Consider the following 22,618-nt stretch of genomic DNA (forward strand, 5'->3'; position numbering starts at 1 on the left):
AAAACAAACCTAGAACACGCCCCCCCGTGCAGCCATTGGTTACTAAGCCAAGCGCTCTAGCTCTGATTGGTTCCTAGGCCTCCCACAGGCCTAATACTCGCCCTGTGATTGGCTTATGGTTTCGTCAACAATCTAGAGTGACAGGACGGGCCAGGCTGCTGTGCCATAGGAGCGGCCGGGGGAGACAGACAGGGGCCATAGAGGCGCCCACCTAACGGGTAACGGGGGAGACGTGGGCTGGAGAGGGGCAACATGGCGGATAATACGTCTGTGGTGATATTTATATTGAATTTATGTATTTTTTTTTTACATATTATACAATGTATCAATTTATATCACAATGTAACTATGGGGGATATGGAGGATACATAGTGACAGGTATGTGATGGGGGAGGCTATAATATATCACCTATATGGCAGCTTATATATGGGCTATCACACTGGCTGTGGGCATGCTGGCAGTTGTAGTACTGTAACCGCTGCAAATTGGGGAACAGTGAGCTAAAGAGAGTCTCCAATACCTTGCTATGTAGGAGGATGTCAGGGCATGCTGGGAGTTGTAGTTTCAGAACATGGATCTAAAGCAGGAACCTTCTCTCCAGCTGTTGCGAAACTACAATTCCCATCATGCCTGGGCAGCCAAAGCTTCGCTTTGGCTGCCCAGGCATGATGGGAATTGTAGTTTCGCAACAGCTGGAGAGAAGGTTACCCATCTTTGATCTAAATCAATAGCCTCCCGCCCATTGCTTCTCAGAAATCAGGGCTTGCTGGGAGTTGTAGTTATTTCACCACCGGACAACACGATCTAACGTAATGGTCTGTAACCCATTTCTCTGCAGGGCATGCTGGAAGTTGTAGTTTTGCAATTGCTGAAGAATCACAGGTCAGCGGGAGATGGATTTAAAGGGGTTATCCAGCGCTACAAAAACATGGCCACTTTCCCCCTACTGTTGTCTCCAGTTTGGGTGGGGTTTTGAAACTCAGTTCCATTGAAGTAAATGGAGCTTAATTGCAAACTGCACCTGAACTGGAGACAACAGTAGGGGGAAAAGTAGTCATGTTTTTGTAGCGCTGGATAACCCCTTTAAGTTCCATTTACTTCAATGGAACTGAGTTTTAAAACTCCACCCAAACTGGAGACAACAGTAGGGGAAAAGTGGCCATGTTTTTGTAGCGCTGGATAACCCCTTTAATGCATTTGCTGATTTGGACACGGAAATGTTTGCAATTCTGCATGAGTCTCATTCCGGATTATAGTCTGCGAACATTACAGGGGGGGTAATGTATCATTAAAGGGGTTATCCAGCGCTACAAAAACATGGCCACTTTCCCCCTACCGTTGTCTCCAGTTTGGAACTCAGTTCCATTGAAGTAAATGGAGCTTAATTGCAAACGACACCTGACCTGGAGACAACAGTAGGGGGAAAAGTGGCCATGTTTTTGTAGCGCTGGATATTCCCTGTAAAGGGGTTGTCCAGGGAAAATCTTTTTCTTTCAAATCAACTGATCTCAGAAAGTTATATAGATTTGTAATTTACTTCTATTAAAAAATCTTAAGTCTTCCTATACTTATCAGCTGCTGTATATCCTGCAGGAAGTTTTATTTTCAGTCTGACACAGTGCTCTCTGCTGCCACCTCTGGCCGAGACAGTCTTGGTTTTATATGAATCCCCATAAAAAACGTCTCCTGCTCTGGACAGTTCCTGTCTCGGCCAGAGATGTCAGCAGAGAGCACTGTGTCAGACTGAAAATAAAACAACACTTCTTGCAGGACATACAGCAGCTGATAAGTATGGGAAGACTTGAGATTTTTTTAATAGAAGTAAATTACAAATCTATATAACTTTCTGATATCAGTTGATATGAAGGAGAAAGATTCTCACTGGATAACTCCTTTAATGCAATTTTTTTCCCGCTAGTGCACTTATTACGCGCTGCACAACAAACCGTTCCATGCGCAAAAGTGATCAATAGGAGCGCGGCCCTTGATTATTGCACCGCTGTTTGGCTAGTTTAGGCCAGGGTCTGAGTTCTGCGCAGTATTTTTTGCACAAAATAATAAATTGCACATGATAAATCTGGCTAAAAAAGTAGCTAATGTTACCAAGCCCCGTGAAAAATATCTAGAAATGGCGCAGCCGGCATAAAATGTGCACATGACTTTGTGACTTCTAGTCAATGGCCAATTCTTATACAGTACATACAGAGGTGTCAGACCAGGATTAGGAAAACAGCTGATTCCCCCTCCCAAACCAGCGCCGGACCTCTATTCAGGTTGTGTGTGGTATTACAACTCCAATCATTTTGGTGGAAGTGAGCTGTAATACCACACACAACCTGAGGACAGAGGTGGCGCTGTTTCTGTGTTTTCCTAAACCCTTTATGTCCCCGGTGTTATTGTGTGGGTGTGAATATATTGCTATCGCTCTTATATGAGGCAGGACGCCATGTATAGGATCTGTTGTTTGTATCTATGGTGACACTGACTGGACAGCAGCCAAAAACTCGACTATTTCAACACCATGGACAGCGGAGAAGCCTCGTCTGTATCTGTCTGTCTGGTCTGGAGATGTATACATATCCTAGAGTGCTGAGCCCTAACCTGTAGCATAGGGCTGGGCGATATGGCCTAAAATTTATATCACGATATAATTTGATGCATGCACGATATAACGATATATCACGATATATAAAAAAAATTTTGTGTGTATACTCACCCCCCCCCCTTGCCAGTCATCAGCCTTCCCCTGTGCCAGTGATCAGCCCTCCCCTATGCCTTCAGCCTCCTTTGTGCCAGTTATCACCCCCCTTGCCAGTCATCAGCCTTCCCCTGTGCCATCAGCCCACCCTGTGCCAGTGATCAGCCCCCCTTGCGCCAGTCATCAGCCCCCCTTGCCAGTCATCAGCCCCCCTTGCCAGTCATCAGCCTTCCCCTGTGCCATCAGCCCACCCTGTGCCAGTCATCAGCCCTCCCTTGTGCCAGTTATCACCCGCCTTGCCAGTCATCAGCCCCCCGTTGCCAGTCATCAGCCCCCCGTTGCCAGTCATCAGCCCCCCGTTGCCAGTCATCAGCCCCCCCCCCCCCCCAGTGCCAGTCATCTCCCCTCTCAGTTTTCCAGCCATTTCATGTGCCAGCCATCATGTCCCCCCAGCCAGGGCCATCATCAGCCCCATGCCAAGCCATCTGCCGCCCCCGACCCCTCTGCTACTTACCTTTCCTGCAGGGCTGGCTGATGGAGTCCGCGAGGCGAGACGGGCCGCGTCTTCTTCCCAGCATGCACTGGGAGACCTGACGTCACACGCATCAGCGCGCTAGCGCGCTGACGATGCGTGAACGGAAGGCCCTGCAGCGCGGTACCACGGAGCGGTAAGTGAGAAGCTTATTCACTACCGCTCCGTGGTATATCGCGATATGACGATATGCCAAAAATCTATATCGTCAACCGAATTGATGACGATATTTTGGCATATCGTTTATATCGCCCAGCCCTACTGTAGCATAACTACAACTCCCATCATGCCCTGAGTTATCAAATGGAGAGCCACAGGTTAGAGACCACAGGGCTAATGCAATAGTCTTTAACTCACTGCTGTCCAGAAGGCTGTCAGGGCATGATGGGAGTTGTAGTTTTGAAACAGCAGGAGAGCTATAGGTATTAGAAATAGCTATTAGAATATATTAGAATATAGCTATTAGAAAATACAGTGGTGCCTTGGATTACCAGCATAATTCATTCTGGGACTGTGCTTGTAATCCAAATCTGAAACTAATTTTCCTATAAGAAATCACTGATATGCAGACAATTGGTTCCACACCCCAAAAATAATGATTTATTATTCTGAATAACATGAAGAACAGATGAAACAAACAATGAGAAACAGCAGAATCTGTGATATTATAAGTTACTGTACAGTATAGCAATCAGCATGTGGTGTATATTGTATAGTAACTGTATAACCCTGATAACACAGCAGCTGGATATGTGATATATAAGTTACTGTATAGTATAGCAGCATGTGGTGTATAATGTATAGTAACTGTATAACCCTGATAACACAGCAGCTGGATATGTGATATATAAGTTACTGTACAGTATAGCAGCATGTGGAGTATAATGTATAGTAACTGTATAACCCTGATAACACAGCAGCTGGATATGTGATATATATGTTACTGTACAGTATAGCAATCAGCATGTGGTATATAATGTGTAGTAACCGTATAACCCTGATAACACAGCAGCAGCTGGATATGTGATATATAAGTTACTGTACAGTATAGCAGCATGTGGTATATAATGTATAGTAACTGTATAACCCCGATAACACAGCAGCTGGATATGTGATATATAAGTTACTGTACAGTATAGCAGCATGTGGTGTATAATGTATAGTAACTGTATAACCCTGATAACACAGCAGCTGGATATGTGATATATAAGTTACTATACAGTATAGCAATCACCATGTGCAGTATAATGTATAGTAACTGTATAACCCTGATAACACAGCAGCTGGATACGTGATATATAAGTTACTGTACAGTATAGCAGTCAGCATGTGCAGTATAATGTATAGTAACTGTATAACCCTGATAACACAGCAGCTGGATATGTGATATATAAGTTACTGTACAGTATAGCGATCAGCATGTGGTGTACAATGTATAGTAACTGTATAACCCTGATAACACAGCAGCAGCTGGATATGTGATAAATAAGTTACTGTACAGTATAGCAGCATGTGGTGTATAATGTATAGTAACTGTATAACCCTGATAAAACAGCAGCAGCTGAATATGTGATATTATAAGTTACTGTACAGTATAGCAGCATGTGGTGTATAATGTATAGTAACTGTATAACCCTGATAACACAGCAGCTGGATATGTGATATATAAGTTACTGTACAGTATAGCAATCAGCATGTGGTATATAATGTATAGTAACTGTATAACCCTGATAACACAGCAGCAGTTTGTAGATACAGGATGGAGCTGCAGATCCCCATAATGCAGTAATGTAGTACAAAAGTGTGTATAGCTGAATGTAAGTGCAGACAGATTATAGCAGCAGTGTGTATAGCTGAGTGTAAGTGCAGGCACATTATTGAAGGAATGGAGAGCACAGGAAACACAAGGACTGACAGAGACTGCAGGGAGCATGAAGGAATGAACAGGACAGATGTGGGCACATACATGCAGCCAGGGGCGGATTAACTTTACTATAGGCCGCGGGCTGTTAACCATGCCTGGGCCCCCCCACCCCACTGTAACTGTGGCAGCATTAGCGTGGTGCTCCTAGTACAGGATAGATAATATCATGATGCCCTGATTTGTGCAAAATTGTGGTAAAATGGCAGCGATTTTTTTTGCAAATCATGGCAGAACTGTAGCCAGGAGACCATACACCACTGAAAGTGTAAGTCATTTTGGGTGGTCATGGGCCCCCAGGAGCTCAGGGCCCCCGGGCTACCACCCGAAAAGGACCTATTGTAATCCGCTACTGCATGCAGCACTCTGTCCGGGGAGAGAGGGGTTACAGCTATGGAGAGATTACCTCCACAGTCCTGTCCCCTGATGTAAGCCCCAGCCTGAAGTGGATCTGCTATGATTTGGAAGGTGAGGGAGACATCCTGGTTCAGAGTACAGGGCTGTAGACCCCGCTGAGCAGACCATGACCCTCCCACCCAGTACAGGGAGCTCTTACACCAAAGCAATGCTCTTACACCAAGTCACAATTTTAAAAAACTGTGAGCTCTTCTTGCAAAGCGCTCTTAATCCAAGTTACTCTTAAACCAAGATAGCACTGCACTAGTCTTTAAAGGGGTAATCCGGCAAAAATCTTTTTTTTCTTTCAAATTAACTGGTGTCAGAAAGTTATACAGATTTGTAATTTACTTCCATTTAAAAAGCTCCAGTCTTCCAGTACTTATCAGCTGCTGTATTTCCTGCAGAAAGTGGTGTTTTCTCTTCAGTCTGACACAGTGCTCTCTGCTGCCACCTCTGTCCATGTCAGGAACTGTCCAGAGCAGCAGCAAATCCCCATAGAAAACCTCTCCTGCTCTGGACGGTTCCTGACATGGACAGAGGTGGCAACAGAGAGCACTGTGTCAGACTGGAGAGAATACACCACTTCCTGCAGGACATACAGCAGCTGATAAGTACTGGAAAACGAGATTTTTAAATGGAAATAATTTACAAATGAATATAACTTTCTGACACCAGTGGATTTGTAAGGAAAAGATTTTCGCTGGAGAACCCCTTTAAAGATTATTGTTTTCTATAGCTCTCTTGCTGTTTCAAAACTACTACTACTCCCATCATACCCCGACAACCTTCTGGACAGCAATGAGTTGAAGACTATTGCATTTGCCCTGTGGTTGCTAACCTGTGGCTCTCTATTTAACCCTTTGCTCACCAAAAGGCTGTTAGGGCATGCTGGGAGTTGTAGTGCAGGTTGCTAGTCACAGTCTTAGATTACAATGGATTTCATGGCATTCCATCTCATTCTATGGGTGTCTATGTTATATACTGTATATATTACACTCCAGGGCTGGATATAATAACTGGGAATACGATACATTGGGATTGACATGGCTGCTTAAAGGGATTTTCTGGTCTCATGTCAACAAAGTGCAGAAGGGGCCGAAGAGTGACCCTCCATGGGCGCGGGCTATGACACATCGGTCATTCACCTCCTGTAAAGAGCCTCCTCATCCTGATATTATGTGTGTGCGGATAAATCAGCAGAGTCTGTGTTACATCATACGTATAATAATAGAACGGCCATGTAGATGTATGTGCACTGTGTGCTCCCTCAGTAGTCAGACCCACTATAACTGCTGCACTATTATAAGCTGGAAAAGGGTCGCTGGCCCTTTAAGACAGAACTGGAACTGGCAATGACTCAGACTCATTAGTTACATGTTAGTTTCACTTTCTCTATGTGTAGCTGACATGTCGCCAGGCGTGAAGCAGAACTAACACATCGAAGACAGAGGTGCCCGGGTGCCACACAGGGTGAGTGTGTCAGGAGCAGTATTATAGTAGTTATATTCTGGTATATAGGAGCAGTATTATAGTAGTTATATTCTTGTATATAGGGAGCAGTATTATAGTACATATATTCCTGTATATAGGAGCAGTATTATAGTAGTTATATTCTTGTATATAGGGGCAGTATTATAGTAGTTATATTCCTGTATATAGGAGCAGTATTATAGTAGTTATATTCCTGTATATAGGAGCAGTATTATAGTAGTTATATTTTTGTATATAAGAGCAGTATTATAGTAGTTATATTCCTGTATATAGGAGCAGTATTATAGTAGTTATATTCCTGTATATAGGAGCAGTATTATAGTAGTTATATTCCTGTATATAGGAACAGTATTATAGTAGTTATATTCCTGTATATAGGAGCAGTATTATAGTAGTTATATTCTGGTATATAGGAGCAGTATTATAGTAGTTATATCCCTGTATATAGGAGCAGTATTATAGTAGTTATATTCCTGTATATAGGAGCAGTATTATGGTAGTTATATTCCTGTATATAGGAGCAGTATTATAGTAGTTATATTCCTGTATATAGGAGCAGTATTATAGTAGTTATATTCCTGTATATAGGAGCAGTATTATAGTAGTTATATTCCTGTATATAGGAGCAGTATTATAGTAGTTATATTTCTGTATATAGGAGCAGTATTATAGTAGTTATATTCTTGTATATAGGGGGGCAGTATTATAGTAGTTATATTCTTGTATATAGGGGCAGTATTATAGTAGTTATATTCTTGTGTATAGGAGCAGTATTATAGTAGTTATATTCCTGTATATAGGAGCAGTATTATAGTAGTTATATTCTTGTGTATAGGAGCAGTATTATAGTAGTTATATTCCTGTATATAGGGGCAGTATTATAGTAGTTATATTCTTGTATATATGAGCAGTATTATAGTAGTTATATTCCTGTATATAGGGGCAGTATTATAGTAGTTATATTTCAGTATATAGGGACAGTATTATAGTAGTTATATTCTTGTATATAGGGGGCAGTATTATAGTAGTAATATTCTTGTATATAGGGGCAGTATTATAGCTGTTATATTCCTGTATATAGGGGCAGTATTATAGTAGTTATATTCTTGTATACAGGGCAGTATTATAGTAGTTATATTCTTGTATATAGGAGTAGTAATATAGTAGTTATATTCCTGTATATAGGAGCAGTATTATAGTAGTTATATTCTTGTATATAGGAGGCAGTATTATAGTAGTTATATTCTTGTATATAGGAGCAGTATTATAGTAGTTATATTCCTGTATATAGGAGCAGTATTATAGTAGTTATATTCCTGTATATAGGAGCAGTATTATAGTAGTTATATTCCTGTATATAGGAGCAGTATTATAGTAGTTATATTCTTGTATATAGGAGCAGTATTATGGTTAGAATTAATTTTACTCTATTATTTGTCAGACACTGCAGTGTAGAAATGGGAAGAAGTATATCAGACGTCTTATGAAGAGTCCAAGGAAATGATACCAGAAAATGTGAAAAGTTTTGTGGAGCCTGGAAACAGACTCTTTATGTAAGGAGCCAGGCCTGGCCTCATAGAAAGCGGACACCTCCTCCTCTATATGCTACACCACACAGGACACCTCCTCTATATACTACACCACACAGGACACCACCTCTATATACTACACCACACAGGACACACCTCCTCTATATACTACACCACACAGGACACCTCCTCCTCTATATGCTACACCACACAGGACACCTCCTCTATATACTACACCACACAGGACACCACCTCTATATACTACACCACACAGGACACACCTCCTCTATATACTACACCACACAGGACACCACCTCTATATGCTACACCACACAGGACACCACCTCTATATGCTACACCACACAGGACACCACCTCTATATACTACACCACACAGGACACCACCTCTATATACTACACCACACAGGACACCTGCTCCTCTATATACTACACCACACAGGACACCTCCTCTATATACTGCACCACACAGGACACCTCCTCTATATACTACACCACACAGGACACCTCCTCTATATACTACACCACACAGGACACCACCTCCTCTATATACTACACCAAACAGGACACCACCTCTATACACTACACCACACAGGACACCTCCTCCTCTATATACTACACCACACAGTACACCTCCTCTATATACTACAGCACACAGGACACATCCTCTATATACTACACCACACAGGACACTTCCTCCTCTATATACTACACCACACAGGACACTTCCTCTATATACTACACCACACAGGACACCACCTCTATATACTACACCACACAGGACACTTCCTCCTCTATATACTACACCACACAGGACATATCGTCATTTCAAGTATAATTTTACTGTGCAGTTTACCTCTATCATTATTGCCTGATTTGCTGTTAATCTAATTTGCTGCATATAGTACAGGGGTGTCAAACTTCGGCCCTCCAGCTGTGGCACAATTACAGTCCCCATCATGCCTGGACAGTTAAAGTTTTAGCTTTGGCTGTCCAGGCATGATGAGAATTGTAGTTTTGTAACAGCTGGGGGGCCTCAGTTTGACACCTTTGATATAATATAAAAGTGTCTTTTGTTCTTTGTCCAGTGCCATCTCCATTTTGAAGGCTGAGATCTTGATGTGAGGCCGGGGGAAATGGCGGTATTTGATACGCCCTACCAGAGGCTGGAGGCCTCGTACACAGACTCCCCTATGGGAGAGGATGACCTCCTGGTGCATGTACCAGAGGGGAGTAAATGTGAGTACTCCGGAGCTATATACCCTGTCCTGTCTGTGTATAACACCTGATGAGCGCAGCCTCTGTCCTATATGGAGTCCTATGTGTTGTGTAATGTGACCCTTGGCTTCCTTCCCTCTTTCCCTATATTCTCTGTCGCTCTTTAGTTGCACAATGTTGTAGATTTAACTGAGCAACAGGAAATGGACCAAAGACAAAGGGGGAGATTTATCAAACATGACGTAAGGTGAAACTGGCTCAGTCGCCCCTAGCAACCAATCAGATTCCACCTTTCATTCCTCACAGACGCTTTGGAAAATGAAAGGTGGAATCTGATTGGTTGCTAGGGGCAACTGAGCCAGTTTCACTTTACACCATGTTTGATAAATCTCCCCCAAAGTCTCCAACCTGCAGAGATGAGTAGGAACAGGTTGAAGATTTGTTACAATGAGCAATGAGTTACTAGTATATCTTCACTGTATACTCCTATCATCCATACTGAGTGTATACCGATCAGAGTGATGTCCCATGTCCTATCACTCTGTATACAAGCCAGGAAATAACACATATATTAGCCTATACTATACTAGCCTACCAGCTTCAGAGCAGAAATCCTTTAGCACCCCCTACTTGTTCAGTGTCTGCCCTCGTTGGTGATTTTGTTATGGAAGGTGTCTCCTTTATACCAGGCTCTGTACTGCCATATGGACAGCTAACATTCCCCTGCATTGTGTGACTACTATACTGACCACATGGATGGGGTGGGGGCCGCTACATGATTAGATTTGGCCTTAATGTGATTTAGCCAATAACCAGGTTATAATATAAGATGTATGGTTTTCTTCTCTTTAGCTCCATGGAATCACATTGAGAACTTGGATCTCTTCTTCTCCAGGGTATCCTTCTAGTGATGCGATTTACAGTCTCAGCCATTATAATAAAACCACTGACAAGTGAAGTAATAACATGGATCATATGGTGACTGAAGAAGTGGGATATGTTATGGCCCTATTCCACGGAACGATTATTGTTCGTTTTCGGACGATATCGACCGCTACGGACGATAATCGTTCCGTGGAATAGAGTGCAACGATCAGCCGACATCGTTCATGTCGGCTGATCGTTGCAGTCGCTTGTTTTTCAACATGTTGAAAAACAAGCGACTGATATAGCAGCGATCTGCTGCCGTCGCTCCGTTGAATAGGAGCATCGGCAGCAGACGCTGCTATATCCTATGGGCTGCCCGGACGATCAGCGATCCTCCGAGCAGCCCCCCCGCAGCTCCCCGCCGCCCCTCCCGCACTCACCCGCTCGCTGCAGCCGCGTTGAATAGCGGCGGCAGCGAGCGGGGAACGAGGAGCAAACGAGCGCTAATAGCGCTCGTTTGCTCCTCTAAAACGACCCGTGGAATAGGGCCATAAGGCCGTACAGATCTGAGCGATTATCACCAGGGCTAAATAGGGATGTGTAGACCCCGTGGTCACAGCATCTCCAGAGCGGCTGGCCTTTTTTTTTTTTTTTTTTCAAACAGACGGGCCAGACACAGGAGGCAGGCACGTCTCACAACGTAGACAATGTGTTACTCCGAAAATCCAAACACATAGAAACATATAGGGCAACAACCGCAGAAAACACTGCATGAGAACAAGAGCTAGTACTCGGGTGCCAGAGCGGCCGTTCCTCAGTATCTAGTGGTCATTACTGACCATTGAAGGATGACTGGGGACATAGTCATGGGGCCAAGGGTTCATTGATGTGTGGATGTTACTGTGACACCAACCACCTACCTAACCATTATACACACCAAGCCCCCCCCATCATGGCAGCAGGACCCCCTAATGGCAGAGGTCAGCAGGATAATACTCTGGGGGTCCACACTGCAGACATTGTACAGGAATGAGGAACATGAAAAAGGGATCAAGATGGTGACTCGTTGTCCAGATTCCCCAGATCTCAATCCCATCCATGGAGGCCGCAGCTTACAGGATCTGCTGTGAATATCACAGGGGGCGTCACAGGGATATGGGATCCGAAGGTGGGGGTTGGGGAGACACGTTACAGGGCTATGGGGTCCGGGGCGACACATCACAGGGCTATGGGGTCCGGGGCGACACATTACAGGGCTATGGGGTCCGGGGCGACACATCACAGGGCTATGGGGTCCGGGGCGACACATTACAGGGCTATGGGGTCCGGGGCGACACATTACAGGGCTATGGGGTCCGGGGCGACACATTACAGGGCTATGGGGTCCGGGGCGACACATTACAGGGCTATGGGGTCCGGGGGACACATCACAGGGCTATGGGGTCCGGGGTGACACATCACAGGTCTATGGGGTCCGGGGTGACACATCACAGGGCTATGGGGTGCGGGGTGACACATCACAGGGCTATGGGGTCCGGGGTGACACATCACAGGGCTATGGGGTCCGGGGTGACACATCACAGGGCTGTGGGGTCTGGGCCTCAAGGGGTAGCGACACTATATTATGCTGGTATTGTTATGGATGGTTGATGTTTGTGCAGAATTATAGGCACAGGGTTTTCCTTAACACAGACATTATAGGTCTACAACCTGCACCAGAAGAACGGATTCACCTGTATGCTGATCGGAGAGATGTTCGAGCTGCTGTGAGTTTAAAAAGAGGTTTTGATGTTGCTTCCCTTCCTGAGATCCCTTAGTATTTTGGCTTTTAGGATTTTACTGCAGTTTGCTTTACGGCCTGCAGTAACTTTGTTCCCGATTCTATGCAGGCAGTTCATTTTTGTCGTCAGCTTCACCACCTTCCTGGTGAGTTGTGTGGATTATGACATCCTCTTTGCAAACAAGATGGTGAATCACAGTCAGAGCGAAAACAATAAAGTGACTCTGCCAGATGCCTTCTTGCCGCCGGGAGTCTGCAGGGATCGGTCTGTATCTCATTCCTTCTCTATATCCTTTCTGTATAATGCATATTAGAAATAAATCTCAGACTAGATTAACCTAGAGCTTAAAGGGGTATTCCACTCAAGCATAACTTTCCATAGGTTGTTGCCCAATCCCACTGAAATCATTGGGTTCGGCCATCTGTACAGAGCTGCAGGATCTTCTCTGGTCACTTTGTATCTGCTTTGTTTCTCAGCATTCAGGACAACTTGTTCCTTATGGTCCTTCTGGTCATCGCCAGCGTTTTCTGGATTCACAGACTGATCAAGTTTATTTACAATGTCTGCTGCTACTGGGAGATCTACAACTTCTACATCCAAGCTCTGCGAATTCCTATGGTGCGGACCAGACATTGTTATACAGGCAGCGGGAAGGGGTTTACTCTATATCTAAAGGAGATCATTTGTGGATTGTGTGGGTTTGACTGCTGAGGCCACTTAAAGGGAATCCGTCACTAGGTTTATTCTGCCTTAAATTAGGTGAATCTGTGAATTACTTACATCATTTTGTTCATCCGTTCTCCTAATATGCTGGAGAATAGGATTCTTGCCACACTCCTCCCCCCGGCCTCCAGCTGCTGATTGACAGTTGACTGCCTATAGACAGCATGGATAGATAACTGCCAACCAGCAGCTGGTGGGTGGAGTTTTCTGCTTCTCATGAATATCCAGGACTACTGGGCTCATGCACATAATGGAGAGGACTACTTATTGTCCATGTTATTGAGGAGGAGATCTCTAGATCTCTGATACATCATCCTGCTCAACTTCTCTGTCACTAGTTTATGCTACACTAAGATAGGACACCATAATCCTACTGACAGAGTCTCTTTAAGACCACCACAACATATGCAGCACCACTACTTCAATTATTCTATATGGGTTGTCTAAACACCGCCAAGCGCTGTACTCTACTGTCTTTCAGTCCCATAGAGAGTCAATGGAATGGGAGCACACTTGCTTGACCACTTGTTATTAGGGGGGTCCCAGCGTTCAGCCCCCTCCAATCAGTTGCTTATCAGCTAAAAGTTATATTTTTAGGATAACCCCTTTAAAGGGGGTATTCCACTCAAACATAACTTTTGATATGTTGCTGCCCATGGTGAGACTAACAATTCCTTCCATACTTATTATTATCTATTTAGTCTCCTTCACCCAGTTCCCAGCTGCTGCTTTCTGCTGAAGATTGAAGCTACAGAGTTGCAGATAAAGCCTGCCAGGGACCTGTTTTCATCAGCCGTCTCGGAAGAGAGGGGAAGGATGGGGAGACAGAAAGAAAGGCTCACACACAGTTTTCTGTGTCTTCAGCAGAAAGCAGCAGCTGAGAACTGGGGGAAGGAGACTGAATAGATAATACCAAGTATGGAAGGAATTGTTAGTCTCACCATGGGCAGCAACATATCAAAAGTTATGTTTGAGCAGTCAAATTATGTATGCAGCCAAATTCGAGCTGTGTATCAGAAGAGGATATATTGGATATATTATAAAATGGAACTTTTAGAAATGCAAGAGCGTTCAGTGATAGATATTCACTTGTGCTTCATTTATCTATTAACCCTTTCTCCTCCTTTCAGGCCGATCTTCCCTACTACACCTGGGAGGAAATCCAAAGCAGAATTGTCCAGATCCAGAAGGAGCACCAGATCTGCATCCACAAGAAGGAGCTGTCAGAGCTGGATGTGTCTCATAGGATCTTACGCTTCAAAAACTACATGGTGGCCATGGTGAACAAGAACCTCCTGCCCCTGCAGCACCGGCTTCCTTTCCTGGGCGACACCATATTTTACACCCGTGGCCTCAAGTACAACTTTCAGCTGATCTTTTTCTGGGGTCCCGGATGCCTCTTCCAGAATGAATGGAGCCTAAAGCCGGAGTACAAGCGAGCAGGAGTGCGCCTGGAACTGGCGGACAAGCTGTCTCAGCGCATCCTCTGGATAGGACTGGCCAACCTGGTACTGTGTCCGCTCGTCCTGGTCTGGCAGATCCTCTACGCCTTCTTCAGCTACACAGAAGTACTACGCCGAGAGCCTGGCAGCCTTGGAGCCCGATGCTGGTCCCTGTACGGCCGCTGCTACCTCCGCCACTTTAATGAGCTGGATCATCAGCTGCAGGCCAGGCTGAGCCGGGCGTACAAACCGGCCAGCAAGTACATGAACTGCTTCCTCTCACCACTCCTGGCCGTGGCTGCTAAACATTTAGGATTCCTGGCGGGGTCCATCTTGGCGGTGCTCATAGCGCTCACTGTCTACGATGAGGACGTGCTGGCGGTGGAACATGTCCTGAGTGCCGTAACACTCCTGGGAGTGGTGGTGACTGTCTGCAGGTCGGTCCTAACAGGATAGGGGAGCGTATTTAGGTTTCTTATTTATTAGCCTGTTTTAGGCCAATCCAGTTTCTGTGAGACTTGAGCCCATAACAGGCTGATCTTCTGTTGTGTATAGGGTTCAAAAGGTATGTAGACTTTTGCAGCCATTACTTTGCAGGTAGTCTTAGGGTCCTATTACGCGATTATCCGACGTACATGGACAATTACCGGCTGTTTCGGCCAATATTTGTTTTGTAATAGCTCATGCATAAAGGGAATGTTATGAGCGCTGATCTGACAGGTAGGCTCTCGCTTGCTCCTAAATATTGGGCCATCTAATACAGCTGTTAGTTAGTCTTCTACTGGCTTATGTATTCACCTTCTTTGAGACCACTCTGTCTTCATGGTTTACATAATATACTTAAACCAAACCATGTAAAGTTTTTACCGGTCTGTGATGTGAGAGAGATGGACATTATGCAGCCATCTTGCTCATGTGACACAGAGCCGGCAGGGGAAACGCTGAGCTCAACTTCTTCTGGCTTGTTCTTCTGATCAGTCACGGTTTTAACACTCGGACCCCAACCAAGAAAACCTTTTCATATGTGTCTATGACAAATACCCAATGCCAGAATAGTTCTTTTTTTTTATTACATCCATGATGTAGTAAAATATGGTGAAAAGTTACATCTACCCCCCAAAATGGTCCCAATGGCACCTAAAAGTTATAAAACATGTGAAACACTTGCATACCCCCTACTGTGCACCTAGGCGGTAGCAATGTGGAGTCAAAATATGTACTCATTGGACTAAACAGCAGGAAGGGGTTAAACCCAGCGTTACCTGATCCTTCGGTCTCATGTTACTCTGCTACATCTGCCTTCTATTTTTCCTAAACTACACACAGCAGAAGAAGAGGAAGATAAAAGTGACTACAAAGGGTTTGTTTGTAGTCTGTTGCTATGGAGACACATGTGTTTGCATCATCTGTTTACAGAAGGTGTTCTTTAATCGTAATTGGCTGCAAAGTTGTTTATTTTTTGTATTTCTTATGCATTGGAACAAGACTCATTGGATAAAAAAGTATACACACCCTTTTTTGTACATTTTATGTTGCTTAATTATATTGGACGTGAAAATTGTTTTGCTAAAATTATGTACTTGTTGTCCCTGTCCATATTGCGTATATATAATCTTATAATACTTGTCACGTCTGGTCTTCAGGTCATTCATTCCCGATCAGCACTTGGTCTTCTGCCCGGAGCAGCTCCTTAGGGTCATCCTGGCTCATATTCACTACATGCCCGACCACTGGCAGCGCAGCGCTCACCGGGCCGAGACCAGAGGAGAATTTGCACAACTTTTCCAGTACAAGGCGGTGAGTGTTTTCCAGGGAGCTGTACACCAACATTGCCAATGTCCCACACAGGGAGATAGGGGGCGCTGTGTCCTGTATACCTGTGTGTGTCAGGAGTAGAGAAGCCCCGTATGGGCGTCATGTCATAGAATAATCTGTTTTATACATAATGACCCATATATACCTCTTCCTCCACTGTATACACTAATGGCTCTATACATTTACTCCATCTCATAAATTTCATACCCCCGTTGTAGTGAACCCCTTTATTCTCTTCCTATCTCTGTGCAGGTCTTTATTCTGGAGGAGCTCCTGAGTCCATTGCTGACACCCCTAGTGCTGATATTCCGACTGCGTCCAAAGTCCTTGGAGATCATTGACTTCTTCCGAAACTTCACTGTGGAAGTGGTGGGAGTCGGGGACACCTGTTCTTTTGCACAAATGGACGTCCGCCAGCACGGCAATCCTGCGGTAAGTGCACACCAGGATGATATACACTGGGAAAAATTAAGTCTTGTCAGGTTACAGCTGCTCATAAAAGTCTACAGGGTGGCCGGAGAGAACAAGGTTAGGCTCCTGCTGCTCTTAGTATCTCACCCAGTACTGCACCATAATGTACCCCTTGCTGCTGCTACTTTTGAGGGTGTGCTTTAGGGGTGTTATACCCATGGTAGTAAACTTACCTCACCTATTTCTCTGATTCCCCCTGATGGTTGGATCAGCCACTCGCCTTAGGGCAGGAATATCCATTACCTGATATATAACTAATGGCGGTGTATATTTCCTTCTTTTTCAGTGGATGTCTGCCGGCAAGACGGAGGCTTCAGTTTACCAGCAGGCGGAGGATGGTAAGACCGAGCTGTCACTTATGCACTTTGCCATCACTAATCCTCGCTGGCAGCCTCCTCGAGAGTGTTCTGCGTTCTTGACGCATCTACGAGAGCGAGTCCAGAAAGACAGCGGAGGAACGACACCAAAGAACACCCCTGGGCTGGGGCACCCCCTGCACTGCTCCGGGCTATCCATGCAGTCCGACTCTGAGGTCTGACCACAAACCTTATCCTCCTGCTGAGTTATACATTATTTTTAAAGGGCCGGAACTAATATTTCATGTTCTTAATTCGGATCAGTGCTATCTGCACTCTTGCAACTATTAGGCAGATTCAGTGCATTTAAAGGGGTACATCTAACTAGAAAGTAAATTTTTACATGTCCTACTGTAAGGTAATAGAAGATTTCATAGCACAGAGATCACATTGATATGAATGGGCACTGTGTAATGCCTTATTCCCCCTGTGAAGGCGCTGCAGGGAAACTGAACACTTATTGACAGGTTTCCCCACAGATTACAGCTGATCGCTGGGGGTCATTTTCTTGATTTTTTTTTTTTTGTCAAACTAAGTTTCTGATAAGTAGGGATAGTGCAGAGCAGAGGAAGGCAACTTTCCATATAGTCTTGATTGTAAAATTGTGTATACAGCGTAGTCCAGCAGTAACGTTACCCCACTTCTTACCACCCACTTATATCCTGTTGTGTTTTAGCCCCACAGTCTAATGGTGAACATGTTCCACGGGATGTCTCCTGCGGGGATGCCGCCACACACAGACGTTCTCTGTTCTCCACACGTCTCTGCCGTATCTGAGGTGGCGTCTGCTCTGCGTTCCCTCTCACCGCAGCAGTCCTGTCACATGGCTCAGAATCAGAGTGGGTAAGGAAGCAGGGTACAGGCCTCTCATGCTTCATGTTGACATTAGGGGGATAGTAAGGCTGGGTGCATTTGTGTGCATCCGTTTTTCCATTGACGTCCATTATAAAAAACGGATCAAAATGGATCCCTTTTTTTTTTTAACGGACACTAAAGTAAGGTCAGCTACGTTTTTGTGTATGTTAAAAAAAAAAAACGGATTCGTTTTGATCCGTTTTATTTTTTTATAATGAAAGTCAATGGAAAAACGGATCAAAACAGATGCACACAAATGCATAAATTTTTTGCGAAAAACGGATTGCAAAAAAGCAGTGTGAACCCAGCCTAATCGCCACATATGAAATCATGTCTTGTGCTGGACATACGTTAAGGGTTAAAGAGGTTATCCAGGATTAGAAAAAACAGCTATTTTTTTTTTTTTTTTTGCAAAAATAGCTCTATCACTGTCCTCAGGTTGTGTGTGGTACAATGGAACTGAGCTGCACACCCAACCTGAGCACAGGGGTGGCGCTGTATCTGGAAGAAAGCGGCCATACTATCTAAGCCTGGACAACCTCTTTAACTTGTTGCTATCATATTGATATTTTGCTATGTATGTGTTTGCTTCATTTGTTTCTTTGTAGCCTTGAATTTAGGAATGGCAGCTTTGGTAGCAGTCTGTGGGAAGGCCCTATGACCAGTGGACCCCTGTCTGAATACGCCTCCATGGAGATGAGTCTGCACGCATTATACATGCACGAAGTAAGTGGTTATAACACTTGTATCCTGCAAAGTACTACTTAAACTGGTGCCAGAGATTTGTAATTTACTTCTATTAGAAAAATCTCAAGGCATCCAGTACTTATCAGCTGCTGTATTTCCTGCAGGAAGTGGTGTATTATCTTCAGTCTGACACAGTGCTCTCTGTCCATGTCAGGAACTGTCCAGAGCAGCAGCAAATCCCCATAGAAAACCTCTCCTGCTCTGGACAGTTCCTGAAATGGACAGAAGTACTGGAAGACTGGAATACAAACAGCATCCATCGGGGTGCAAGTAGAAAAAATAAAACATATACAAAATAGGCACGAAACTCCACGTACACACAGACCAGTCCTCGACAGCTTTTAACCATTAGACTTGATTGATAGAGCTTCCCTTCTACATATACTTGGAGAGACCAATCAATCAAGGCTTGTGGGGCAGACAGAAGATACTGGGGACCGGCCAAATGACCAGTGGTTCAGGCAGCATGAAAATGATGACATGTTCTATATAAATATCATATACTAAAAGTAAGTGATGTCTATGCAGGTGTGTGTGTGTGTATATATATATATATATATATATATATATATATATATACACATACACACACATACAGTGTACATCATTCTCAATAATGAAGTTATGCTATCATATACTGAACCGATTATTCTCCACCAGTTACATCAGCAGCACACGCGCATGGCGCCAGGCCGACATATATGGCACAGGCAGGAGAGCGACGAGAGCGGAGAGAGCGTGTCAGGGGACGGACTGATCAACACTACATCCAACATGCCCAACTCCGCTAGCTGCCCATCACCGACCACGCTACTCCGGGAGGATCGGATGCCACCCATCAGTGAACATAGGTTCAGTGCCAGCACAGGTGCGTATGGTGAATAGATCATGGGTGTCCAACCTGTGCCTTCCCCAGGGATTGCAAATTTACAATTCCATTATGCCAGCCAGGCATGATGGGAATGGTAGTGTTGCACCAGGGGGTGAAATATTATGGGCAACCCATAATATAATTCAGGACATCCACCACATGGGTATACCTTTCAAGACACACTTGTTCCTCGTAGGTGGACAATCCCTTTAAGGTGGATATAGACACTGAAATTCTGTTGTCACATCCCAACTTTGCGATGTCCATAGAGACTGGTGGAGTGCATCAGAAACCATAATAACATCCTGTGTAAGGGATCTCGTTCACTCTTTATTCTTGGTTTATCTTCCCCACAGACTTTGGATCAACCCAGAGAACCTCATCTAACTTAGCCCGGCAGCCCATGGGTGGATGGAGTGAAGATCCTCAAAGCACCCGCCACCCAGAAACTGTGCCAGAGGAAGGGTCTGAAGACGAGCTTCCACCTCAGACGCACAAGGTTTGTGCTTCTTCCAGTCTATATTTTATTCATCTGACTACGACTACGGTATTAGAAAACTGGATTTCTTCTAAAAACAGTGCTACACCTGTCCGCAGGTTTTGTGTGTGGTATCGTGAAGTAGCTCTCTATCACTGCCATGGAGACATGTAAAAAAATTTAATTTGTCTGGGTGTTCAGACCCGAATGATGGCTAGAATGAGAAAGGAGAAGCGCATGGCTTAGAGCTTCTCATCTAGCTCAGAGCTAGGAAGAAAACACATTTATCCATATTTGCTTCAGCTGTCAGTCAGGGTCCTAACACCCAGAACCTGAAACATAAAACTTTTCACTTCTCCAACAACAGGTCAGTGGTTTTTTTTTGTTTTTTTTTTAAGTGAATGTAGTTGCAATACCGGACACAACCCATGTACAGATGTGGCGCTTTAAAAAAAAAAAATAAAAAAAAAGTTTAAAAGGGGGGGGGGGGGGCATTTTTGGATCTGGCCGGGGAGGAGGTGGCTGAGAGAAAAGACGTCCACTCACCTCCCTGGATCCAGTGGTGGGTCCCGTATCGCGTTGCTTCGGTTCCCAGCCGCTTCCTGGTGCCTGACGCGGGCTCGAGACGTGACATCTCAAGTCCGCTCAGCCAGTCTGTGACAGAGGCGGGATCCATTTCATCACGCTCGAGCCCGCGTCAGACACCAGGAAGCAGCCGGGGACCGGAGCGCCGCGATATGGGACCCGCCGCTGGATCCGGGGAGGTGAGTGGACGTCTTTTCCCTCAGCCACCTCCTCCCCGGCCAGATCCCAAAATAGCCCCCTCGCTGGAGTACCCCTTTAAGCAAACACCCATTGTTATCTGAGCCTAGATGTCCCCTTTAAGGTGAACCTCTCAGCTCTGTTTACTGCTAAGAAATGCAGACACCATTCAGTAGCTGTTAGGGTATAAAAACAAACTGCACATTTCCTAGGGTTCAGACCCCCATCAATTGTAAGAACCAACAGAGAGAAGCATCAGACTGAGCACTTCTCTCCCTCTCTCGCTTCAGGAAACAGTCACATAGATGTTCATAGAAGTCTGTCTCCTGACTCCTGCACTTTTATCGAGCATGTCTGGTTCTAGCAATCGGTGGGGAATTGACCACCCAGACCAGACTGATCAGAACTTTTTCTAGGACATGCCTTTTTAATAATGGTGCTAATGTAACTTTTTGTATTTAAAGGGGTAATTTCAACTTTTCCCCCCCCTGTAGGTGTAAAATGTCTTCTCCATCATGAAGAAATGCTCTTTCTGTAGACCTCCCCTCGGACTTTCTTGGGAGAGTGAATCTGTCCGTGTGTGTGTGCGAGTCTGGCTCCGTATTCCCGTCAGTGTCTGTAAATACCTTTTGTATATATGAATATTATGGTCTTGCCTACATGTTCCTGAATACTGGACTGGATTTGCACTGGACGATCCAATTTATTGTGCGTTGCTTTGAATGCGGAGACATAACGCAGCCATGTGTCTACATCGCACAAATAATACTGCCGATTCTTTATTGTAGACTTTTCTTCTGTATCTGACATCATCCGACATTAAGGAAAGCGTTTCCTTTAAGTGTTGTGTATACATCTGCAACCATATTTTATTTCCCCAATGCATTTAAAATGGAACATGAAGCATACATTTTTGATCATAAATTTTGCGCTGTCCTGTTCCTACAGCTCCTATGCTGAGCTATGTGTGTCCGCGGTTATGTTGTTACCCTAGCCCTTGTCACCCCCCCCCCCCCTTTCTATTTTTTTTTTTTTTTTTTAAATCTACCGATAATCGCAGAGGGAGAAAAGTAATACATGACCGTAGAATCAGACTACACAGGGTCTGTTTGTAGTCTGTTACCATGGAGACACACAGTCCTGCATTAGCCGTATACACAATATGATACAATATTTTTAATCAAAACTATTTACAAAGTTGCTTCTTCTTTTATTTCAGATGCATTGAGCTATTAAAACATTGGTTGCAGAGGTCTATACATCGGCTGGTATATACATAAGACAGGATCTATGGGTTCACATAGGTTCATTGTCCTTACTATATAGTGCACCACTGAAACGTCTGCAAATGTTTTGTATAGAAATGTATATTGCATCTTTTGTACCATTGTATAATTCTAATTAAAACAAATTATCTGTAATGTCACACGTCTTAGTGTCGTCACATTTATTACAGAGCGGGAAGCCAACCTCCTAAACCTGGAAATAAAGGACGCAAAATACAAAAAACAAGCAGAGATCCTTCAGTTACTGACTGTCTCCGTGTCCAGGATTATGCTAGAATAGGGTGTGGCATGGTTAAGGGGGTGGGGCATAAACTTACTTGGTTTCTACTGTCCGGACAGCAAACATTTTTTCCCTTAT

General features: G+C 44.4%; 1 protein-coding gene across 2 annotated transcripts; it reads left to right on the forward strand.

The window, feature by feature from the left end:
- The first annotated feature begins 115 nt into the window (after positions 1–115).
- ATG9A (autophagy related 9A) lies at positions 116–22,400 on the forward strand. Of its 2 annotated transcripts, none has more exons than XM_069982573.1 (17): positions 116–218; positions 6,954–7,021; positions 8,484–8,595; positions 9,677–9,827; positions 10,659–10,702; positions 12,375–12,439; positions 12,563–12,718; positions 12,931–13,072; positions 14,308–15,056; positions 16,263–16,416; positions 16,687–16,866; positions 17,192–17,437; positions 17,938–18,104; positions 18,725–18,842; positions 19,524–19,731; positions 20,091–20,233; positions 21,469–22,400. In XM_069982573.1, exons 4-17 carry the CDS (start codon positions 9,725–9,727, stop codon positions 21,472–21,474), a joined length of 2,481 nt encoding a protein of 826 aa, XP_069838674.1. In that variant the 5' UTR covers positions 116–218; positions 6,954–7,021; positions 8,484–8,595; positions 9,677–9,724; the 3' UTR covers positions 21,475–22,400. The 2 variants fall into 2 exon arrangements, with proteins under 2 accessions (XP_069838674.1, XP_069838673.1); XM_069982572.1 differs by lacking the exon at positions 21,469–22,400 and adding an exon at positions 21,265–21,462.
- The last annotated feature ends 218 nt before the right edge of the window (positions 22,401–22,618 follow it).

This window comes from Dendropsophus ebraccatus, chromosome 9 (genome assembly GCF_027789765.1).
Source record: "Dendropsophus ebraccatus isolate aDenEbr1 chromosome 9, aDenEbr1.pat, whole genome shotgun sequence".
NCBI lineage: Eukaryota > Metazoa > Chordata > Amphibia > Anura > Hylidae > Dendropsophus > Dendropsophus ebraccatus.

Bases quoted from the DNA above. Each gene is read 5' to 3' on its own strand.
- ATG9A (XM_069982572.1), top strand. From the start codon at position 9,725: ATGGCGGTATTTGATACGCCCTACCAGAGGCTGGAGGCCTCGTACACA. The intron at 15,057-16,262 runs GTCGGTCCTAAC...TCTGGTCTTCAG, and splicing joins GTGGTGGTGACTGTCTGCAG to GTCATTCATTCCCGATCAGC. The intron at 18,105-18,724 runs GTAAGGAAGCAG...GTTTCTTTGTAG, and splicing joins ATGGCTCAGAATCAGAGTGG to CCTTGAATTTAGGAATGGCA.